Source organism: Amborella trichopoda, chromosome 1 (assembly GCF_054954075.1).
Source record: "Amborella trichopoda isolate Santa Cruz 75 chromosome 1, AtrichopodaSantaCruz75HAP2 v2.0, whole genome shotgun sequence".
NCBI lineage: Eukaryota > Viridiplantae > Streptophyta > Magnoliopsida > Amborellales > Amborellaceae > Amborella > Amborella trichopoda.
The window spans coordinates 22,573,462-22,596,773 of NC_142336.1; the positions used below are offsets into that span (position 1 = coordinate 22,573,462).

Below are 23,312 nucleotides of genomic sequence, written 5' to 3' on the forward strand. Positions count from 1 at the left end.
ACGGACCGTATGTTTTTAATGCATCACAGCTTATCATTTCAAATAAAAAAAAAAAGGAAAACGAAAAAAAAAAGAACCAACTCAAGCACAATTATCAATTTTTTTTAGTCTATAAATCATGATTAGATCTCAACAACCACGTTTCAGCACACGTTGCAGCTGAGTTTTGTAAATTACATGAGAAAATTGAATGCAGCTGAGTTCTGTAAATTATAAGAGAGAATTTATTAGTTTAATAAGTAAACAATTTTGAAACATTAATGACACATGAATTATTGCTCTCTCATTTTCAAATGAGTTCCAAGTAAGACTTAGCCCTTTCATTGACTTTGACTTAGGGTTTTTGTCTCCACGTTCTTTTAGAAAGCATAGTTCAACTCTCGCTAGTTTCAGGTTGGGTCACCTAACCCCAAAATTTCAGTGAATTTCGGGTAAAATTTCAGTTTTTCTCACTGTCTTTGGGATAAGATTTCCTTCTTTCTCAACAGGTTAACGTGAATTTTAAAATTTCTGTGAAATTTTACAGTGATTTTCTTTGGGTTGTGGAATGAAGAGAATCGACAAATTCAGGTGTTCATTCTATTTTATTGAAGTTTGGCGAAGAAATTTCGGAGATTTTTGTTGAGTTTAGGTTTGGGAACGAACTGATCAAGATTAAACGGTTTAATTTAATGGCATGCAATTGCACCAATAAATGTTCAGTTCTGGAGCTACTGGTTATTGAATGTAAAAAATGCTCATTAAGTTTATGAGAAGTCTCGGCGAAATTTCGATGATTTTAATTGAGTTTTGGCTTAGAAATTGGAAATGAGAGAGTTATCTGAAATTTCAGTGGATTTCGTTTGGTTAAGTTGTGGAATTTGGAACGCCCAGACTTCAATTATCAAGTATTCAATTTTTTTAAAATAATATATTTTGTTGTGAACAATATTTTATAAATATTTTAATTTTTTAATGCTGAAGATCTTAGTTCACAGGTTGGCGACTACTACTGATCAAGATTTAGTTCACATTATTATTCAATATCATTCTTAAAATACTTGACTCTCTCTCTCTAGATAGTTTGTTTTAGCTGTGGTTTCTCTCTCTCTAGATGGGTTGTTTTAGATGTTGATTAAACTGCCGATAAATTCTGCATTCAACGGTTGATATTGGGTTTCATAGCTGTCAAAGTACAAATTCCTCTGCATTTAGTGGCCGATGAATGGCTGAGAATTTGTTGTTTATCCCCGATTAACTGGGGAATCCGCCATTTTTCCAGAGAAACAAAATTTTGTCTTGTACTTCATTAAGATCTTCAGATGATACCTTAGTAAAGGATAATGGAAAATAAAATAAAGAAATGGTGATTATGAGAGCTACCTCTGAATTAAACTATTCGTAGTTCACAAAATCAATTGTATTTAAACTCAAATGGGTGTCTCTATTTTTTGTGGGTTTCAATTGGGGTGGTGGAGGATTGGTGTTAAATTCTCTCTTTTTGCCCATTTGCTGGCTCTCCAAATATTTCTTCTCCTTTTCTATGAATAACTGAGAAAAGCATTTGATTCAAAGGCAATGGAGACTTTGGGGGAGGTTGGTATGGTGCTTGAAGAAGAAGAATCAGAGTCATTGATTGGAAAGTCGAGGGTTCGAGCTACCTCAAATGGTTTGGATGCTAATGGTGAGAATGGTTCAATTGATATTGATGGGGATAAAGCTCAAGGAGATTCAGCGGAGCATAACAGAGACACTCTTGGAGTTTCAGTTGAAGTTAATGGAGATGTTCATGGAGGAGCTGGTTCTGAACCAACTGTTTATGAACCAATTGTTTACTTGGATAACACTGAACGTAAGCTGCTTCTTTTATTTTAGCTGTGACATGATTTGTTTATTTTCTTGAATAATAGTGATGAAGATGAAAAGCCTCGGATTTAAGAAAAAAGTGATTGGCTTGATATATGGAGGGATGAATGCTGTGGATTTGTTTTTCTGGGTATTGCTGGTGTAACCAGGACTAAAACATTCCTATTTCACGGTGCAGTAATCGTTTGAGTCCCTCATACGTGTGTAAATTTTTTGGTAGTGATTACATTACAAAGATACTGCCGAGTTAAATTTAAATACCAAAGCATAAAGCAAAACATGTTGTATCATTTTTGCATTGGTCATCTTTCCATAGGAAAACACTTTTTTTTGCTTTTCAAAAAATGAGGGAAATTCTAGCTTCAAGTATGAAGTCTACTAAGTTGCGTTGACAAATCTCACTCACAGAAATACAAATGCCAATGATAAAACTTGCTGTTTATTTCAGTTGTTTGTGAATCGTATAAGTGGTTCTATTTGTTTATGAGGCCCTTAGGGTGATATCTCGTCATCGTCTTGTTAATTTCCAAGAAAAAGGTTTGTAACAGGATTCTTTGGATTTGGATAAATTCACTTGCACACAATAGGACCCTCTGCAAAATCTGGGATAAAGTTTTGATCTATTTCTTTGTCCATACATTGTACGTCAGTTTCCTGGGATAAAGCTTAGTTTCAGCTCGTTTCCCCTTTTCTTTTTCTTTCCTTTGTATCCTTGGTTTCATTCACATTCGTATTTTTCTTCATTGATATTTGATAGCTTCCAATCTCTGTTGATCTCTCAGTTATGAAGGTCCTCTTTTCTTGTGAAGTTACAAATAATTCAACATGTAGTTTACATTTTTTTGTGAGTGCATATTTGGCTATTCCTGAATATCCAGTTACAAACCAATTAGTCTCAAATTGTAAAATAGAAACTCAACTGGTTGACTGAAAATAGATTTCAAGTAGTTGAATGGTGTTGAAATGAATTGTTTGTGATGGAAAGTTTATCTCTCCCATCTCAGTGTTGCTGACCTATGAAGGGCTATTGATGACATGCCCTTTTGACTTAGAATTTACAACTGAGTAAGATCCCTTTATTCAAGATGGATGAAAAAATGCTATATATCATAGTGTCTAATTGTGTTGTACATGTCAGTGATGTCATACATGGGAACAATGGTTTCGTGTGACAGATTTCAATAATGGATTCACAGAGATTAGTAGCAAATTTCAGACATTTAACTTCTCCAGGAATAAAAATGAGGATACGTAATCATTCTCCGAAAAAAGAAAAAGAAAAAGAGAGGATACCTAATTAGTAGCAGATTTCAGATGTTTAGCTTCTCCCGGAATAGAAATGAGGATACCTAATCATTCTCAAAAAAAAAAAAGAGGATACCGATTAGTTACTTCGTCTGTGTGTCTTCTAGTTTATTTGTTCAAGAGGTATATATAGTTGCCTCTTATTTGTGAAAGAGGTATATGTTCACGGAATTGTGCTTGTGCTTGATTTTACAGTCGTTGATAATTGAAACACTATGTCCCAAGTTCGATTCCTACTGCTGGACTAACAAGCCCCATGCCCACAAGGAAAAAACAGAGAGAGAGAGAGAGAGAGAGAGAGAGAGAGAGAGAGAGAGAGAGAGAGAGAGAGAGAGAGAGAGAGAGAGAGAGAGAGAGAGAGAGAGAGAGAGAGAGAGAGAGAGAGAGAGAGAGAGAGAGGTATATATACTCACACATATTTACCCAAAATATATATACTCACACATTAGTACCTTTATTCCTTTACCCCATATTTTGTCAGTAATTATTCACGAATGGCAGTTTCATCATTCATTTTTTCTCTTGAAATCATAGTATGTTTTCAAGGTAAGGGAGGAATTTTATCGGTTGTTCTCTTTTCTTGAATCATTTCATTATAATTATACCAATAGGATCAAAGTTTGGCTTTTCCATTTTTGATTTACCTCTTTAATATGCATGAAAATTATCATTATTTCCTTGTGATTGTGATCCATGGTTTTGGCATCAAAGTGGACTCTCAACTGGAGTGCACCCAATCTTTCAACCTTGATGTTGTGGATTTGAACCCACTTAACCTACCCCCAAAGAATTCTGGATCATAACTTGCACACTCCATTCATATAAGAAAGTGTAACGATATAGATATTCTATATTTGTTAATTCAGAACTACAATAGTTCAGCATTTGATGTCTTTTTCCTACATATTCTTAGTACATAAATCATTTGCTTGAGGTTTTATTCCTGTTTTAGGCTTCTTTCCTTTTAGTAATGTTCCTTCTGCATATCCAAAATCTTTTCCTTGGTAATTGTGCAAGAAAAATTATTCTTTGGTGATACATTCAAATTCAATCAATTCTCATGAATTTAGGCAAAGGCATTTGCAAAGTCTTGTTGCTCAGCTGAATAAAGTCGCCATTTATTTTTTGTGGCTTTGAAGGCATGTGGAAGTGTCGACTTTGCATATGGACACATCAATTGGAAATTCCTGCTGTAGATCATCGACACAATAACAAAGAGTGCTTCCTGGGGTGGAAGAATTCAAAAACATTACTTGAGCAAAGATTATGTTTCAGTTCACAAGTTAAAGAAGGTTGGTTTTGAATAGGATCTTTCAAAGTTAGGATACTGGAAATTACTGTTTGGAAAAATTTTAAAGTCCACATTTAACCAAATTGTAACTTATAGTTTTCTGCAAATGCATGTAATCGATTATCCAATAATTGTAATTTACTCCTTTTATGGTTCTGGAAACAGATGTACTTTATAAGATATTGGTCGTGTCTTCCTAATCGGTTGTTACTTCTGATGGAGATTGAAATGGTCACATAGTGGAATACACTGTTTTCACAAAGCCTTTTTGGTTTATACAAAACTAGGGTTTTAGTTATTGATCTTGTTCATTGAAATACTTACAGGTGCCCCGGTAACTAATGAATTTATTGAAACAAAACCTGGCAATTTAGAATCCTCTACCAATACAAAATTGAAAGAATTGGCTGATGCAGATGATACTCTTGGCGGTGACTGTTGGAAAGGAAATGGGTCAGATTCCCTGGGTTCTTTGGCCTCTGCCGAGTATAGGAAAGAAGGATTAATAGAAGTTCGGAATGGTACACTACATGCATATATTGCTGGAGTTCTAGGGAGTGAAGAAATGGATGTGGAGAGGGTATTAAAGGAGCAGGAGACGCATGATTTATTTTGTCCAAACTGTAAGTCTTGTATAACCAGAAGAGTTATCCTTCGTAAAAGGAAGCGTTCTGTTCCTCTTGCAAATGATATACAGCAACAAAGAAAGAAACAAGAAACTGATTTTACGGAGGCTATTACTGAGAGTAGAGAGCATGAGGATGTGCAAACAGAGGCATTCAGATGTTTATCCTGTTTATGCATTTTCATTCGTACAGGTATGGCCTTGCTCTTCCTTTTGTTAGTTGTTGTATCCTTTGTCTTGGAATCAATTAATTTTATTAGTGGGAATAAAATGCACCCAAAAGGAGTAAAAACATGATTTGGATTGAATTTCTTGCGGGATGGATTACTGGAGATGTTCTTCTTAATTCACAAACAGTTGCCTCCTAGGTCATGAAGTAAAACAGTGATGAACTCATTGCTTTAAAATTTAACCAAGTCAGCACAATAAGCTACCAAGCATGTTAGGGCTTGACTTTTTAAATAGTAAAATTTGGTTCTATGAGAAATTTGAAATATTCAGGTAAGTCGATTGTTTACCTTCACAAAATTTTTCGAAGCTTTCAAAAAGTCACCTGACAATTTCTCAGTTGATCAACTTTTTTTCTTTAGATAGGTGGACCTCATTACTCAAAACTTTCAGATCCAAGCCTTACTTATCAGGGTACGGTGGGTGCATTAGATTTCACTTGTATCCTGTTACTGCCCTTGCAGTTGACAGATCCAGGCCCTAAGGGTTTTTGCAGTTTTTCTGTAAAGACCCCAAACCATATGTTCTACACTAGTCAAACTTGTAGAATGCTTTAAGACTTAATTGGATGAATCTAGCATGTCAAACAACCTTTTCCACCAGATAGGGCACAGCAATTTGACATTTTGGATTAGGTTTCTTTGTTTTTTTTGGTTCTAATGTATATGTTTAAGTTTTCCTCAATGCATGTGCTTGTTTACTTTCATGTGTTTATATATTTCCTACAATGCTGCTATAACTTTTTCATAAATTATTTATTAAATGAGCTTCCAGATAAAAGTTTTCTTATATTTTTCTTCCATGATGAGTCATGCTAATTATACATATTACTTGAACTTCAAAATTAAATCTTATTTATGTCATCTTATAATCAAAACACTATTTATCGTATTAAGGAATGCCGTTTTTCTATTAAAATCTTATCATCTTCATAGAAATTCACCTTTTTACTAGAAAGGTATGTCATACACCTTGTGCATTGTGTACTATCCATTATCGGGCATCTATTGTCTGTCCTCAACAACAGATGGTTTGAGAAACTACACTGTTGAAGGTCCAACATATAATTGTATTATTTTAATAATGATGGATGTATCGTAATCTCCTTAATATATTCTTTTCTTTATAGCATTCTTATACAGAATGATAACAGTTCAGTTGCGAGGTAGTTGTGGAATCATCTCTCTGGATGAACATCAACATTTGATGCAAATTGAATGAATTTTCTGTAATTACTTGTAGTGCCCTGTTCCAATTCATTTCATAGGTAATTGGAAAGATTCTTTCCTGAGACAGTCCAGAAAGTTAAGAACTAATCTTAGACTTGAACCTGAAAACAGCAACGGGTCTCGAGTTTTTCTCTCGATTATTTCATGCTGGACATGAGAATACAAGATTGCAAAGTCCATCACAAATACAACAGAGAGATCATGCTAGTGCTGAAAACGATAACTCACATTGTTTCTCCTTCTTGGGCAAATGGCGGCACGACGGAATGACTGGAACTGTGTCAGGTATGCTCGCCACACTTATAAGTGATTTATAGGATTTAAATTCCACCATGTAAATTATTTTTAAAAAAAAATCCTTCATTTTTACTGTGTTTGGATCGACTTTTTCTATGGCTTTTGAGGTATCAATGCCAGTGTCATAGATCTTGAAGAGCAAATGGATTTAATTGCTATCATTTAAGTACTCATAATTTAAATTTTCTTGTTAAATGTGAACATGTTGGTATTCTTTTTTCACTGTGGACCTTTTTACCACTAAGAGTAGATTGAAATATATCGGGCCAACTTTGCTGAAGTATGTTGTGATTCTTTTGGCATATGCAATGAATTGTAGCTTATTCCTTAACCCATTAGACCTATGTTCATCGCAAGTTCTATTCATATGTCAATGATGATTAGAATCTTTCAAGAGTTTAAAGGGCATGAAAGTAATAATTTACTTTAATTGGATTCCCCCTTGTTGCTAATCTAACAATTCTAAAAGTAGTCATTGAAGCTAATTTATAGCTTTTAAATGAGAGTGGAGCCTGGACCGTGACATAGCAGGCAAAAAACTGTTGTTTTGGATCCATATTCCTACATATGTTTTCACCATTTCTTTTGAAGTGATGTTTTCTTGACCTAATAGATTACATTTAGCTTGTTTGGTCTGTAAAAGCATTTGATGCCCACATGTCCCTTACATCTTTCTTACTAACAACTAATTGAGCTTTGAGGAGATATTCTGTCCTACCATATATATAGTCTAAGCATTCTTGAAACTTTATTTTTGTTACAGTTGTCTGATTGCTCTTTCTTTTTCTTTTTTTTACTTTCTTTTTTTGGCATTTTTGGATGTCGATTGTTGTGATGAAGTTTCCATTAGGCATTCATATTACTTATGACCATTTCCTCTCAATAAACAGATTCATTGAGAATATGAATATGTTCTCATATATTTTTTTGAAAATTATTTTGGCTGAGAATAGTTTTCAACTATTGATCAAGAAGCAGTGTAGATATTTTTCTACTTCAGCGAAAAGATATTATCAACCTAACTTAGTTTTTTCAGTGCCCAGATAGGTAAGTTTACAATCACACTCATTCCACTTCTCTTGGGAGATCTAATTGGTTCGTGTTTTCACTTGTCTGAACTCTAGAACTTCAAAATAACCCACCTTTAATCTTCAATCATGGTATTTCATAACTTAATAAACTCGGGTTAACTTGTATTAAAAAACATAAAACGATCCCTTAGTAGATGATGGACTTGTGTTCACTCCAATCACTCCAATCATATGATTATAAGCACCTGAATCAAAGGGATTCATAGTAGGGGATAGGTGAGTGTCCTTACCAGACAAGCCCATTGAAGAGAATGTAGAAGAGACACTCCTAAGCACTTAGTTTTGTACCAACTGTCTAATATCATATGATGTAGCGGTTGTCTGGGGACTGTCATTTTTAGGGTATAAACAGTGTTCGATGGAGCAACCTCTGATCTGATATCCACCATCAATCCCTATATCATTGGCATCCCGGTATGCCCTATAAGTACGTTCCCTTGGATCTGATGAGCAGTTGCCTCACTGATGACTATCGTGGTACTATATGATAATATGTCTAGGACGTTTGCAATAAACACAAAAATTCTTCTTCCTAAAATGGGATGAGATAAGGCCATATTCTTTACATTCATAACATTGCAGTAAAGATTGTTTCTTTTGTGATGGCTTTGCCTTAGTCCATTAGGCCACAAAGATGGATCTATGACGCTTTTTCCTTTAATGCTAGCATCTATTGTAATTATCCTCTCCTCGAAGTAACTCGCTAAGAATTGCATTCAGAGTGGTGTTTCATGATTCACGATATTTGTATGAATGGCCTCATATCCTTTAAACTTTTAATGCATCAAGTATTAGGGATAACCTTCATACTTACAAATTCATAACTAGCATAACATTCTTAGATCTTCTTCTACCTTTGTCTACAAACAAACATATTATACTCAATCTGGAATCGCCTCGTAAGATTTGATGGATGATAAACCTTTTCTAGATATTTCCACATTTCAATCGCAATGCGAAAACCTCTCATTGGCATTTGATGTTTGGATCCACAGAGTGTATGATCCACAAGACAATCTTAGCTTTGTTTACCTTCCATTCTTAGGTTTCTTTTGGGGTTGGATGGAGCATGTTGTGATTTAGGTCCATTAACATAACCCCACAAAACCTTTCCTTCAACAAAAAATTGAAAATGAAAACGCCAATTGGTAGCCTTTCCCATCATGTTTTGCAACCGACCATCTCCCTTCATAGAAGCCATGTCCAATCTACATGAGTGGCCTCAATCTGGGATCAAAAGTAAGATTCAATAAAAAGAAAACCCAAAAGAAAGAGGTATGAGATCAAACCTTGACCAAAAGACTCGATTTGAATCAAAACTCAGATTTGGGAACTATCAGCTAGAGATGACTATGGATTGCCATAAATCAACCTATAAGAGGTCAAATCTGAGTCTAGACAAAGAGATCAACTAGAAATGAGCCAACAAGAGATCCCCAAAAGGCTATGGTGAAACTACCTTGTTTTTGTGGTGGCTTTGGCTGGAAAACACCATGGTTCGAGATAAAAAAACTTGATTGCTCAAAGCTTTTTCTCTGATACGCAGCACCTCACCTTTTGTGATATCATGTAGTACACCTACTATGTGATACAATAACTTGCATAGCAAGATAAGGTACTAAGTGTAATCATAGTTACCGGGATTTCCTAAATTGGTGGTGATCCCGATGCTGGATCTTGCTTCTGTGCTTTGGGAAAGGGATCTCTATTTCTAAATTTTGCGATCCTAATCCCTACTGTTAGGGATCCCCATTCCCACTGTTAGAAATCTCCATCCCAACCTTATAGACTGAGACAACAACCAAGCCAATGAATTTTTTTTTTCTTTATAGCCAGTTAGCAACACAATTATAATTTTAATATAGTTATATTGCTTGCTGGTTACAAATAAAAAAATACCTACTTTAAAGAGTGTATATATAATCCTATATCCCAAAAGGTCAAAATTAGGATCCCTAAAATGTTTGGATCTCGATTCCTAACATTTGGAGATCTTCACCCTAACATATGCATTGTATAGATGATGCTCCCAACCATAGGGATCTTCTAGCATTTCACTATCCCTTGCTCCCGATCCCGATTCGACTTCCATTCCCACTCCCTAACCCAACAGCTGTGAGTGTAATGTACCGCCTCACCTTTTATGATATTATATAGTATGTCTACTATACATGATATGATGCACTGAACTTAGTATATATGATATGATATGCCATACGTAATGCAAGATCTTCAACAATCTCTACAAAAACTTAAGAAACTAAAGTTGCGAATTTTGTGTTTTATCTTATAATGACAAGAAAGTTCAATGAGATAGATTGGGTCAGTAAGCGTAAACATAATGACCTCTATTTTTAAAGCCTCTTACAAATGATTTTGAATATACCTACATGGATTTTTCAAATATAGCAATATGCTTTTGTTGCAAGGAATTTATAAACTTTGGCTTAAGTACAGAACTTGAAAGAAAAATTGTGGCTTTTTCCTAGCTTCTATTGATAGTAACAATTTTTATAGCTGCTGAAACTTTATAGCACTCTGATGTGGAGTAGGTAAACATGGAACTGCAGCAGTTGGAAAAACAAAGGAACCAGATGTGGGGATTCAGGCCATGCCTACGGATAGTGCCTCATACAAGATGGGAACTTCCAGTCGGGATGTTCAGGCTAATTTAGACAGAAATTTTGAACATGCTCCTCCACAAATTGCACAAGAAACAAATGGACTATCTCTTCACAAGTCTAGAGGTGAAGACGTAAAATCTACTGTAGAAGCATCCTTTGAGAAAGAAGAAAGGCACGAGTCAAGTATGACTAAAAAATCCTTTGAGAAAGAAGAAATCCATGACTCAAGTTTATTGAGTCTGACCAATGGTAAGTTTCCTACTTGTTATGATATGAAAATAATTGGATCATAGGGAATTGTAGCAAAACACAGGAAATCTGATTTCCTAAGTATCTTTTTATTGCCATACAAGTGCTGCACGTCTTAGTGGTGTCATGCATGCTGAATGGAAATATATGAGTTCTATTTTTTGTTATTCCTCTTCCATTTGCCTGCATTGATTAACCTTGGAGTAACTTGTTTTGGTTAACGTTATCTTTGTGCCCTGTTTGATATTGTTGGATATGGCATTTTGATTGCATCATATAAAATGGATATTTGTTCTTTATGTTTCCTTGCTTGAATGATGATTTATATTTCAAGTAATTTGGTCATTAGTCATTCTTCAATTATGAAGATGGAAAGGCATTGATTTGGTTTTGGTTTGGAGGATAAAAGGCTGTGCGAACAACTGAGATATACAATTAGATATTAGACAACAACTAAATATGCATAACTAAGAGAAATGGAAGCCATTAGTAGGATAGATAGAAGTGCATCTTGAGGGCTACTACGTCTACACATGGTATTTAAACATGTCAGCATATATTGTATGTCGGTACCTATTTTTTTCCTTAATGATTATTTGGTCATTTTCTTATGCATGTGCTTTTCAAATTAGTATAAAACAAATTGCTGGTAAACTGATTTTACTGGAATTTCTCTTGCGACCTTATTTCTTGTCATCTTTCTGTGCATGTATGTGTGTTTTTTTTTTTTAAAAAAAAAAAAAATCTTTTTGCACATATTTATGTGAATTAGGAGATTGCATGTGCATATTATTTTTACTTGAAATTCTTGGCAACTTTATTTTTTATCAATTTCTGTGAAACCAAATTGGATCATTGTGACCAAGAATCCTGTCATAAGAAGGAAAGCAAGGAGGCCATTGCCATTCCTCATCAAAGAGAAACATCAACTCCAATACCTGCACATAACACAGCTCTATCGACTGAAGAGAATAACTTTTCAAATGATTACTTTGGAAGTAGAAGTCAATTCAAAGGAGGAATAACACATACTACTGATACAAATGTCCAAAGCAAAGGCTGCAAAGATACCTTCTACACTTGCTTTTCCCATGCTTTGGTCTGGTGGAAATTCTGCAAGGACAGGTGTTTTTGTCTCCTATTCATGCTTGATTTCCTCTTTGACAGATAACTTCATGACGATAAGAATTGTGTAGAACTTTTAACTCTTGACATGTCTCTCGTAGATTGAAAATAAGTTTCTTTCATACATAAATTTTTTGTAATGCACAATATTTCATCCTACTGTTTGGACAAGTTGTGTTTGTCATGGCAACAAAATGATAACCCATTGAACTCTTGGTCTATCTCAAATTCTCTTTATTTTTCAGGGGAGCATAGGGAACCACTTTTAGGATAAACAATACCGCACACAAAATCTCCAACTCAATCTCCATTTTCAGAAGCTCCAAATGTTAGTTGGAGCAACACAAGTCACCATCCTCGTGAAGGCAAAGATTTATGCGCAATGTAGCTCAAATAAGATTCTATTGAATTCAATGTAATTCTTGGTACTTCCATGGATAATTTTGTTTCTCTTAATGTATGTGATAATGTAACTGCCTAGCCAGTAGGTGGTGGTTGGTTTTACTTCTTTTCTTTGAATATTATTTTTCTGTTTTTGAATCTGCTGGTGGAAACAAATTGCAGCATTTTATATGGTGTTTTCTGGTTTGGTACAAAATTTGGAATCATGGAGTTTCAAATCTGTCTAGAACTGGGACCTTCTGTGAATCCGATGTATTCTTTTGCATAATGCGCTAATTATTCACACGCATTAGATAGCATTAGGCCCTGCATTTAATATTCCTTAGTTTGAGCATCTGAGCATCATTTATATACATTAGCATATGCTACTCAACATGTATTTCCATTTTGCTTGTTCAAGAAAGATGACATATGCCTCTTATGGCATTTATAATTGCTAATTGTCAATGTATTTAACTAGCTTAATTTGAGTTGCTTTCATTTGGTATTTTCTAATGAACTGATAGCAATGTATTTATGAGACTTGGCATTGATACTGTTTGCAGAAGCTTGCCATGCATTTTGTTTTTATGTTGTCTATGTTAAGAAACTTGGCCCTCATTTATCTGAAAAAGGAGATGGCATGTGCATTTCTTTGCTTGCATTACTTTCCAATGCTTATTTCCTTTTTATTTCTGGAAAAATCAGCAGAAACAGAATCCAATAATGGCAAGGGAAATGAGGAGGCTAATGCCACTAATAGAGAACTGTCAAGTTCAACGACCGTCAAGGGTAACTCTACTTCAAATGCTGAACTAGGAACTAGAAGTCAGGTCCAAAAGGGAACATCTCATACTACTGACCCAAATCTCAAGGACAAAGGCTTCAAAGATACATTTTGCAATTTCTTTCCTTACTCTTTTCCTTTGTTTTGGTCAGCTGGGCATTCTGAAACAACAGGTGAGTTTTCTCTCTTTCTTGAGTTTGATTTCATAATTTATAAATACTGTTGGAGATAGAAATTTTAATGTGCTAAAATTTTCAATCTCTCTTGAAGATCCAACATGATCTTTTTTGTATACAAGTATTTATGATACACACCCTTTTGTTGGTACTGGTAATATGAACGATGTATGTCGAGGCAACAAACAATGGACTGTACAGCCGTTAATTTATTTCAATATTTTTCTCATTATGTTTCAGGAGAGCTGGAGAAACCACTTCTTATAGGAAAGACAATAAATTTAAAATCCCAATCTCAATCCCAACTAGTTTTAGAAAGTCCAGTTGTCATTGAGACCAGTACAAGCCATCTTCTTGAAGGTAAGGATTTCGATCAAATGTAATGCAAACAACATACTAGTAGAATGGTACTTCTTCTTTGGGATGCTAAATTGTGGTTTTTCTTATTGTATGATGATATATGTAGTGATTGGCAGTTAGTATTTTTCTTTTTTATCAGTAATTGGGTTTTTAATTAATAAAAGCAAGAGTACAAGTAAATTCAAACAGAGAGACATCAAAGAGATGACAAGACATCTCAGTGATATCAGCTTGATGATCATCAACTGCCCATCGACTAGTGTTGAAACAATTCCCTTGAATGATCACTAGATCGTCAAATGCATCAAGCAATAGCTTATTACCCTGGAGGATAGCTCTCACCCGTGCCACAAAAGAATCACAAAAACCATGGGCTTGAGAAAAACACCACCTTACTTCCAGTGGAGTTTTTTTTGGTGGTTAGCTTTCTTTTTAAATAATAGATCACAGACAAGATCTTGAACGACATGGAGACCCATGCAATGCTCATAAAGAGAGCCAAGCGACGAAATAAACACATGCAACAATATAATGTCTGGAGGATGCTGATCCTAATGCATTATTGCTTTGAACTGAACTTCAGGATTTGATGGAGAATTCTAACCAGTCCATATCTTACCTTTAAGGTGGCTTTTTTGGAAGTTCCCAATCTCTTGAGGATCAAGAAGCTTATTTTTCAGTGTTTGCATACTAATAACATGCCCTTTAATAGAGAAACTAACCAGTTTGTGTCTTCCCTTTGAATTTCCATATAATACATAAATCACCATTAGAAAATTCACATGCACCTTTTGATTTTAATCAATGTTATTAGGATCAAACAGACCACCGAATCAGTGATTGATTTGGTCCAGTCAAAATTGGTTTAATATTTTATCGAAGCAGTTGGACCAATGTTTAGAATAAATAAAACAAATATCGAAATAATAGTTTAAGATTATGAAATATACTAAAGAATTGCCCAACTTTGTTTAGTCGGTTGAACCGATCAAAACCAACCAATCCGATAGGCCAAAACTGGTTATTGATTTTGACCAGTTTTTTACCATACCTGTTTTGTGATTTAGACCAGACCAGCCAAGGTACTCGTTGGCTGTCAAAGCGCTCGGACATGTTGGTCTAGTGTTAATGACGACGATTTTAATACATAATGAGCACAAGGCAAAGCATGGCAAGGGCATTACATTGAGGTTGAGTTTGTTTTTTTAACTCTCCCATATGGTACATCGACCCTAACAACATGGTGCACAAGTAGTATATATCCAACCTCTTTACTATGTGAACTTTTCTTATTCTTCTTTTTTTTTTCACTTTCACAAAGATCATGTTCGGATTGTATATTTTTCAGCAATCTACATTTCAGCAATCATTTAATTCTTATATCTGCTTTTTACAACAATAAAACAAATTCAGTTTGCATTCAATCCCAACTAAAACTTATCTTAATGTGTTAATAATGGTACTTCTCTTAGCGACCTACTTAATAACAATTTCTTTTCATTATGTGATGTAGTTGAAGAACATAGATTGGAGATAACTCCATCACCTGGAAGCCAATTGATAGCCTCTGGCGTAGGTATCCACATTCAAGGCCAGAAAATTCAATCTACCGAACCAAGACAAGAGCCAAGTGTGCCAGTTCGAGGACAATTAAAAGGTTCAGTTCTACAAACTACGGTAGGAGTTGGCACCCACAACTTACCACAAGGGACCAGTTATCATGAATGGGAAATCTTGAAAAGCATTGTATATGGAGGGTTTGCTGAATCAATTACCAGCCTTGGTATTATTTCTTCTGCAGCTGGCGGTGATGCAAGTACTTGTAAGCATCATATTTTTTATAGCATTTTGAACTTGTCAGAAGGAGTATTCAATGAAAAATGTAGATTTCTTGCCCTGCTATAGCTTCTTATGTCACTCTTCGATATGTTTAGGATGCATCTGTTGCTTGTAGTAAAATTTTAAATTTATCTTCCATTGGCTAACTTTCCATCACTTTTTTTGTAGTCATCATGGACCAGGATTCGAGTAGCCACCCCCAATTAATTTGGAAAAGGCTTTGATAATGAGTTAATAGAATGAAAAGTGATTATGATTATTCCACTATTCAGCTAAAATTGTTCAAACAAACATTCAAGTAATTGTCTATTGAAAACCAATGCCAACAACTGCTTGAGACACTTTTTAAAGCCTATTCACTCACTATATATCAATTCTTTTGTATCAAGGAGGAAGTAATAGCTAACTTGTGAAGATCGACATGGAGAAATGCATTCTCATGTCCCTCCAAAAAGGGTTCACTATATGGTTGATGCCACAAAGAAATGATTTTACTTTCTTTTGCATTAGGAAAACTGTTTTGTGCATCAGAGGACACAATTCTGCATTAGCATGCCCTGATGCATCAAACATCCATTCTAAGGATGGATGCTAAAAGGTGGTGGTCCCTCAAAAAATAAAACTAATGGTCTAAAATTGGTCTGCTAAAAATATCATTTAATAATTTTTAAAATCTATTTATTTTTGCATATTAGTGATCCCCATGTTGGAGATTATATATTCCTAAGAAATTGGGTTCAAAATCCATCTGAAAAATGGATCATAGAGAGAGGACAGATACCTACAAATGATCAGTGGACTCATAAAAACCATGTTCTTTCATTATACTCTAATAAATATTCAGAGGATAATCATATGCATACAAGCTAACTGCTTACTTGTCAAGTGGTCGACTTTAGAGTTCTGTATTTTACTTTGCAACAAATCAACAACTCAGTTGCTTGGGCAAACAAGAAACAGCCTGGTTTTGCATGATTCAAACTAAAGTAGCACTTAGTGCAATCACATCTAACACTAGTAGACTTACTTCGATTTTTCAGTCTCCCAAAAAAGTTGGAACCTTTTAGGCAACTGATTTACTTCCTATGTTTCATTAATGAAACAAATATATGAAGGTTGGCAGTCATTTTCTGTGAATATAGGTAGTTGAGGCTTCACTGCACATGTTAAAAAAAAGAGGTCTAAAAGGTCCTTTGCAACGAACCTCCAGTTTGATGAAAGTTTATCTACATATGAGGACCTTTATCCATCGTGCTTTTACTGCAGGTAGAACACAATGTTGATGTGTGTAAATGCATTTCACACGTATAACATAAGTTTTTAGTTTTAAATACTTGGTTGAGGTAGAATCCTAACATGAGGATTCATCCTCTTCATTATATACAAGCTTAGAATTCATTTTAGGTTGTGCATTGTTAAAGAAAAAGTACACCTATAACTGTTGCATATGTACTGGGAACCCTAGTATACATTCTTTTTATAATGATAAGGGATAATGTCATTGGAGGTGGTGCACATCATTTGTTCTATTGATACTTATAAAAATTGCACATTGAGCTAATATGGAAGTTTGTATGGGAATCTTCATATCCTTAAATAATAATATTTTGAAATCTTATTGATGCTTATTGGTGTCTTCAATTAGTTTGATACTTTGATCCATTTCTCAATAGTATAGCATTTATCCAGGGATAACCATGTATTACACTTTATCACGTCATTTTTTTAATGGAAATTTGCAAATGATTTATCTTGATTGCTTTTTTTTATGGACCTTGCAGTGACAATTGTGGCAATGGGGTTCGCAAATTTAATTACTGGTCTGTTCATGATGGCTAATGATGTGAGTATTTCCTCACTGTTATTACTAGTGTTTTCTACCTTTTTTGCATGTAATGAAATAGCGAAGCAACATAATCTAAATCTGTCTAGGATCATTGACATTTCATTCCTTAAAGAATTGGCTTCAATAAACTACTTTTATCCAATAGTTCATACTTAAGTGGAATGTTGATTTTGCAGTGACAATTTTAACATAATTACCTATTGTTGGACTGACTAATTTGTACAATAATTCTGCTATTCACCATCTATATATATATTTTTCATTTCCTTTCTTTACATGGAAAATAAAGCTATTTTGAAAGACTTCATATTTTGGGTAAGTATTTTCAGAGATCTCTTGAAACCCTTTGCACTCTGTAATAGTCAAGACAATGCAAACATAGCATCACACACCCTCCATTCCCACCATTTAAAATATGTTAAAAAAACAGCAGGCAAAGGAAAATTGATGAACGGAGAATAAAACTCCAAGAAACACTTGCATGCCAACATGCCCACACATATAAATACCTTAGGACTCCCAATCCCGACCTCATCAGTTTTATGTAGTGGTTGAGACCTCGACCATTTGATGTTGCAGAGATGATCTAATTCATCCCCATTCCGCTTGTATTTTTTTACCCCACTCATAGCCTATGATGCATGCATACTCATATGTGCTTGAAGTACTAGTGTCACACTGTGTTGACATGGATAATGATATCGGTTACTCCTAGGATACTTGTAAATAGAAAATGAGATGGAAGTTTAGTATATATAAAATAAAATGTTATGAATTATTATATGGTACATATTCATCAATGTGTTGGATCCATATATTTATGTGTTGTACAAGCTATAATATAATCTATTGTGAGTCAAATTCGATACCTGTATCATCCATGTTCTTGATTTTGAGAAATGCAACTGTCGTATCACCATCATTCTCCTTACTGGGCTATCTTAGACTATAGCATATAACTTACGAAATTAGGACACATGTTTGTCGTGATTGCAAATTGACATGCTTTATGGATGGACATTTAGTTATTCCTATCTTTGTAGTCCTCAAAACGTATAGTGAGTTGAACTCCTTGTCAGTTTCCAAGTATACCATTTTCTCTATATTCCATTATCTTGCTAGACTCCAATTCCACTTTATTTACCATATAAACGGGAAGTGTACTTTCATTAACAGACCATGGAAATCATAGTCTCATGCGACGTCGGCAACCAGTAATACATGTCTTTGAACTCCTTAAAATGTATAGTGATTTGCCTCTTCTGACACTTCGAATGGTTGGATCACTTTCACTAAATTTCATAATCTTTCTTCAGTTCTACTGTATTTTTACCAAACAGAAAAGTCTACCATAGTTGGCTATACAACCTAAGGCCAGTTGGCCCCCTACTGTCTAATGAAATGATGTACAGTGATGGAGGAATGATGGGACCCACCGTTTGATCCATAACCTATTTAGGTGGGTCCCCTCCATCGTTTTGTGAATCATTTCATCAAAAAGTTCATGACTTCCGTAGATGATGGTTCTTACATAATGCATTTGACTATTAATATGCTTTCCCAAAATAACATGGGATTATATTTTTGCTTTATTTGCCTTTGTGCAGCTTGTTGAGTTACGCCAAACTCCAAGTAAATTTGCTGAGATAGTTGGCCATCCAGAGAGGTTTGGGTTCCATGTATTTATAACATTTGTATCATACATTGTGTTCGGGTTGGTGGCTCCCATCACATACGGCTTCTCCTTTAGAGAGAGCGATGACAAAGGCAAAAAGCTCATTGCGATGTCAGCCGCCTCTGTCCTCTGCGTAATTTTGCTTGCCATTGCAAAGGCAAAGGTCACCTCAAAGTCTTATATCAAGACGACTTTGCAATATGTTGCCATAGGAGTGGCAGCTTCAGGTCTCTCCTATGTGACTGGAAAGTATGTTAGGAAACTCTTGGAGAAGTTGGGTTGGATTACTGACTCGAATAGTCCAAGCTCTCACTATGGAGTAGTTGGAAAGGGCTCTTCTTTTTCTAGGATGCTTGGCAGGAAAGCTTCTAGAGATGCTTATTTGTATTACTAAGACTAGTAGCCCTAGCTCCTCTCCCTAAAATGATCCCCAGGGAAGGGCTCTCCTCCCTCTAGAATACTTGGAAGTGGAGTGAGGTGAAACATGGATAACTTAAAGAGATGCAAGATGCAAAAGGACATGGGGCAGTTGTGTTTCAGAGCTCATAGTCTTGGTTTGGACCCATGTCTTAGATCTCAAAGTCAAATGAAATAAATGGAAGAACTGAATGCAGTGCATGAGTTGTTCTTGTTTTTGTTTTTGCTTTTTCTGAGAGCCATCCTTTGTGTGCTTGAGTTTTAAGGAACAAGTGGGGCATTATATTTCTTGTGTTTATTTTGTATTAAGGAAATAGAGCTTGCAGCCTTTTCCTTTTCCTTCTCATTTCTTTCTTTTCTCTTTTATTATGTAATGTAAGCTACTAATCTCCTTTGCCCTGAATGTTATAATTCTCTTTAGGACAATGAGTTTGAGGAAAAGTATACAAAGAGTCCATTTATTTTTAATACAAGGAGGTCGCAATCATTCTCGTCCATTCAATTTCAAATCAGGTAGTTGTATGTCATTGGCTCGACTCAAACTTCAAAAAGAAAAAAACAAATAAAATCTCTTGGCTTTGTGATACATCCCAAGCCATCCAATTGGATATCCAATGACTAATAGCAATTGTGACCTCCTTGTAATAAAAATAAATGGTCTCATAATATACAATACAGAGTTTATGATAGAAAACAACTTATTATTGATGTGAATAATTTCTCAGTTGAGAGTATCTAACTAAGGTCTGTGATTGACCTTTGATTATCTTGCAATATCTAAAGGAAAAAAATTATATAAAGGCGAGGCCCTAAACAATCAAATTAAGGTGAACCTTAAAAATTCACTAGAAGAGGTTGTTTCGATGCTAAAAAATCTTCAAATCAATCATCTCGACCTTAAGATGTATAGACATGAAAAAAAAAGGATTTCAAGTTTTCGAAATGGTGTATCTTGTAATGCATTTTCTGGACCGTTAATTTTCAAGATTTTCAAGTGTTTATGGATCTGCTTGATCTACAGTATTTTGAAGCTTTAAATTTTATAATTAGATATGAAAATAAATTTTCAAGTCATCACAAAGATTCTTAGTATTGAAACATCTTTCGATACTATTTGAAATTGCACAGTTAGTTTGATTGTTTAGGGCCTCAACCTTATACAACTCTCACCCCTATCTAAAACCCAAAAGTAATTTACACATCAACTTGTATTATGAAAGGGTGTATTTCTAACCTAAGAGAAAAGGTCATCCTTTAGCATCGTTACTCTTCATCATTGTGGAAGAAGTTCTATGCAGGGGTATTTCTAACCTAAGAGAAAAGGGAAAAATTAAAGGTCTTCCAAGACCAAGGAATTCCAAGGTACCCACGCATCTCCTTTTTGCTGATGATGTTTTTATTTTTATGAATGCAGATATCAAACATGTAAAAAACATGAAGAGCTTTCTTGCAGAATACCAAAAGTATTCTGGCCAGTTGATACATCAAGGAAAAAGTAAGATTTTCTTTGGAAGAATTCCAGGCACAAGGAAAAATGAGATATGTAGAATTTTGGAATTTACTAAATGCTGCTTACAAACAAAGTATCTTGGTGTCATTATCTTTTAAGGACCGGGTTAAAAAAGAGCACATCTTGGAAATGGTGGACAAATTTAAAGCCAGAATTTCAAGCTGGAAAGGTAAATTACTCTCTATGGCAGGTAGAGTTCAACTAATCAAGTAGGTGGCGACTAGTCTACTAATACAAAACTTTTCTATTTATTGGTGGCCGTCCTCAATCATTGCACTTATAGAACGATGGATGAGAACTTTTATTTGGTCTGGGGACCCTGATAATTCAAATTGATTGCTGTCTAATGGGACCAAATTTGTAAGCCAAAAGTCAAAGGTGGGCTTGGTGTGAGCAAATTGAGGGACATTAACAAATCCCTTCTTGTAAAGTTATGGTTGTCAATTAAACATGAAGATACAATGTTTGGCAACTTTACGAAAGCTAAATATCTAAGGCAAGATGGATCAATCAAAAAGTCCTCTTCCTCTTCTATCTGGTCTGACATCCTAAAAGTTTGGGACTTGGTTACGGATAATGAGCACTGGATTATTGGTGATGGTTTTAAGATAAATTTTTGGAAGGACAAGTGGATGGGGGACATTACCATAGCAGAAGCTTCAGGTCTTAATGCTTCGGTGTTTCGAAACTTTAATGCAAAGGTATCCAGTTTCATCTCGGGTACTCAATGGTCTCTTCCTTCTGTTTCTTCTTCCTTTTTAAATGATTTATTCTCACAAATTCTACTCATTCAATTACCCACCATTGATGTTTTTGATGTTTGTATTTGGAAACCTACATTGTCTGGGTTATTTTCCTCTTGCACTGCGTGGGAAACTTTTCGGGAGAAAAGCAACCAGGTTTCTTGGTATTCAATTGTTTGGCAACCACATTTACAGCCAAGACACTTGGTCTTTGACTGGAGGCCTATGCAGTTAAAGTTACCTACTAATGATTCCTTTACTTCCAAAGGAATTCCTTTAGCCTCTCAATGTTCACTATGCTTCCAGAGTTGTGAAACTGGCTGTCATATATTTCTTGATTGTTTATTTTCACTTGATCTGTGGAGATGGTTCTTGGAGATATTTGGTATCCAGGTGTGGTCGAATGTTTTAAATTTGCAAGAACTATCTCAATGGTGGAACAATAAGGTAGAACAACTACCTTTTCCACAAATATGAAGAGCTGGATTTATACTTATTCAATACCACATCTGGGGAGAGAGGAACTCAAGACGATTTAATCAATAAAAGAGGATATCCCGTGTGGTCATCACAAGTATCAAAAAAGATTTTATGGAAGCTGCAAGAGGGATGAATAACTTATTACCGAAAAGTCATTTAGATCTCCAAATCCTGAGGACCTTTGATATCCCTGCAGAACTGTCAAGGCCAAAAACTCCCGTGGAGATCATATGGAGGAAGCCGGTCGAAGGATGGTCCAAGCTAAATGTTGATGGTGCACTAGGCAATCTGGATCATTCTGGGGCGGGTGGTGTTTTCAGAAATTCAATGAGCATATTAGGTTGGACTGTTTCATCTCGTCTGAGTAATACAACAAATTTCTTCGTAGAATTTGCTGCTCTGTTCCAAGGTATTGAGATTGCAAAGGAGAAAGGTGTGGAAAGGCTTTGGATAGAATGTGACTCAATAGCTGTTATTGAAGCAATTAAAGGCAGAAAAATCCCATGGACATTTTCACAAAAATGGCTTATCCTTCAAACATAGTTAGATGCTATAATTTGGAAGATAACACACATCTTCAGGGAATGAAACAATGTGGCTGACCTACTAGCAAAGAAAGCTGCATATTCTTGACTGACCAATTTCTGGGACAATCCACCTGATTATGTTTGGACTGAGATCACGTGGGATCTCATTGAGTATAAAAGATTTTGATTCATTACTTAGTTGACTGTTAACACTGCTGATAGCATTGTCGAAAGTGGTGTTCTCAGCTGTTTCTTGTACTATTGTATTTCCGTCTGGGAATGCCTAGATGTAAAATTTTGTACCCATCTATTTATTAATAATATTGCTTACCTTTAGCAAAAAAAAAAAAAAAGGGGTCTGGTTTGTATAAAGTTGCAAGCTTAAACAATTTAATTAAGGAGCACCTCTAAATTTTATCCTAAATGTAATTTTGATATAAAAATTTATTAGGATGGCTTGAGAATCTATTTTCATATCTAATTATAAAATTTTAATATCTAAAAATGGTTTAAATCACGTAGATCTATAAACACATGAAAATCTTGAAAATAGATCGTCCAGATAATGTGTTGCAAGATACACTATTTCGTGGACTCGAAATTGTTTTTGCCTTTCATATTCATACATCTCGATGTCGAGACGATCAATTAGAGGGTTTTAC

The 23,312-nt window shown here is 35.1% G+C and overlaps 1 protein-coding gene and 1 long non-coding RNA gene across 2 annotated transcripts; both read left to right on the forward strand.

Moving 5' to 3' along the window:
• The first annotated feature begins 342 nt into the window (after positions 1-342).
• LOC148783744 (membrane protein of ER body-like protein) lies at positions 343-19,816 on the forward strand. The gene is made up of 12 exons (XM_088853481.1): positions 343-393; positions 527-570; positions 1,555-1,831; positions 4,290-4,442; positions 4,768-5,259; positions 6,635-6,808; positions 10,464-10,784; positions 12,999-13,250; positions 13,494-13,613; positions 15,127-15,435; positions 17,234-17,295; positions 18,906-19,816. Exons 3-12 carry the CDS (start codon positions 1,558-1,560, stop codon positions 19,365-19,367), a joined length of 2,619 nt encoding a protein of 872 aa, XP_088709607.1. The 5' UTR covers positions 343-393; positions 527-570; positions 1,555-1,557; the 3' UTR covers positions 19,368-19,816.
• Positions 19,817-20,991: 1,175 nt separating this feature from the next.
• Positions 20,992-21,388, forward strand: LOC148783745 (uncharacterized). Its single transcript, XR_016045697.1, has 2 exons — positions 20,992-21,069; positions 21,184-21,388. It is a non-coding gene; the product is annotated as an uncharacterized LOC148783745 (long non-coding RNA).
• The last annotated feature ends 1,924 nt before the right edge of the window (positions 21,389-23,312 follow it).

Bases quoted from the DNA above. Each gene is read 5' to 3' on its own strand.
- LOC148783744 (XM_088853481.1), top strand. From the start codon at position 1,558: ATGGAGACTTTGGGGGAGGTTGGTATGGTGCTTGAAGAAGAAGAATCA. The intron at 4,443-4,767 runs GTTGGTTTTGAA...AAATACTTACAG, and splicing joins CAGTTCACAAGTTAAAGAAG to GTGCCCCGGTAACTAATGAA. The intron at 6,809-10,463 runs GTATGCTCGCCA...GATGTGGAGTAG, and splicing joins AATGACTGGAACTGTGTCAG to GTAAACATGGAACTGCAGCA.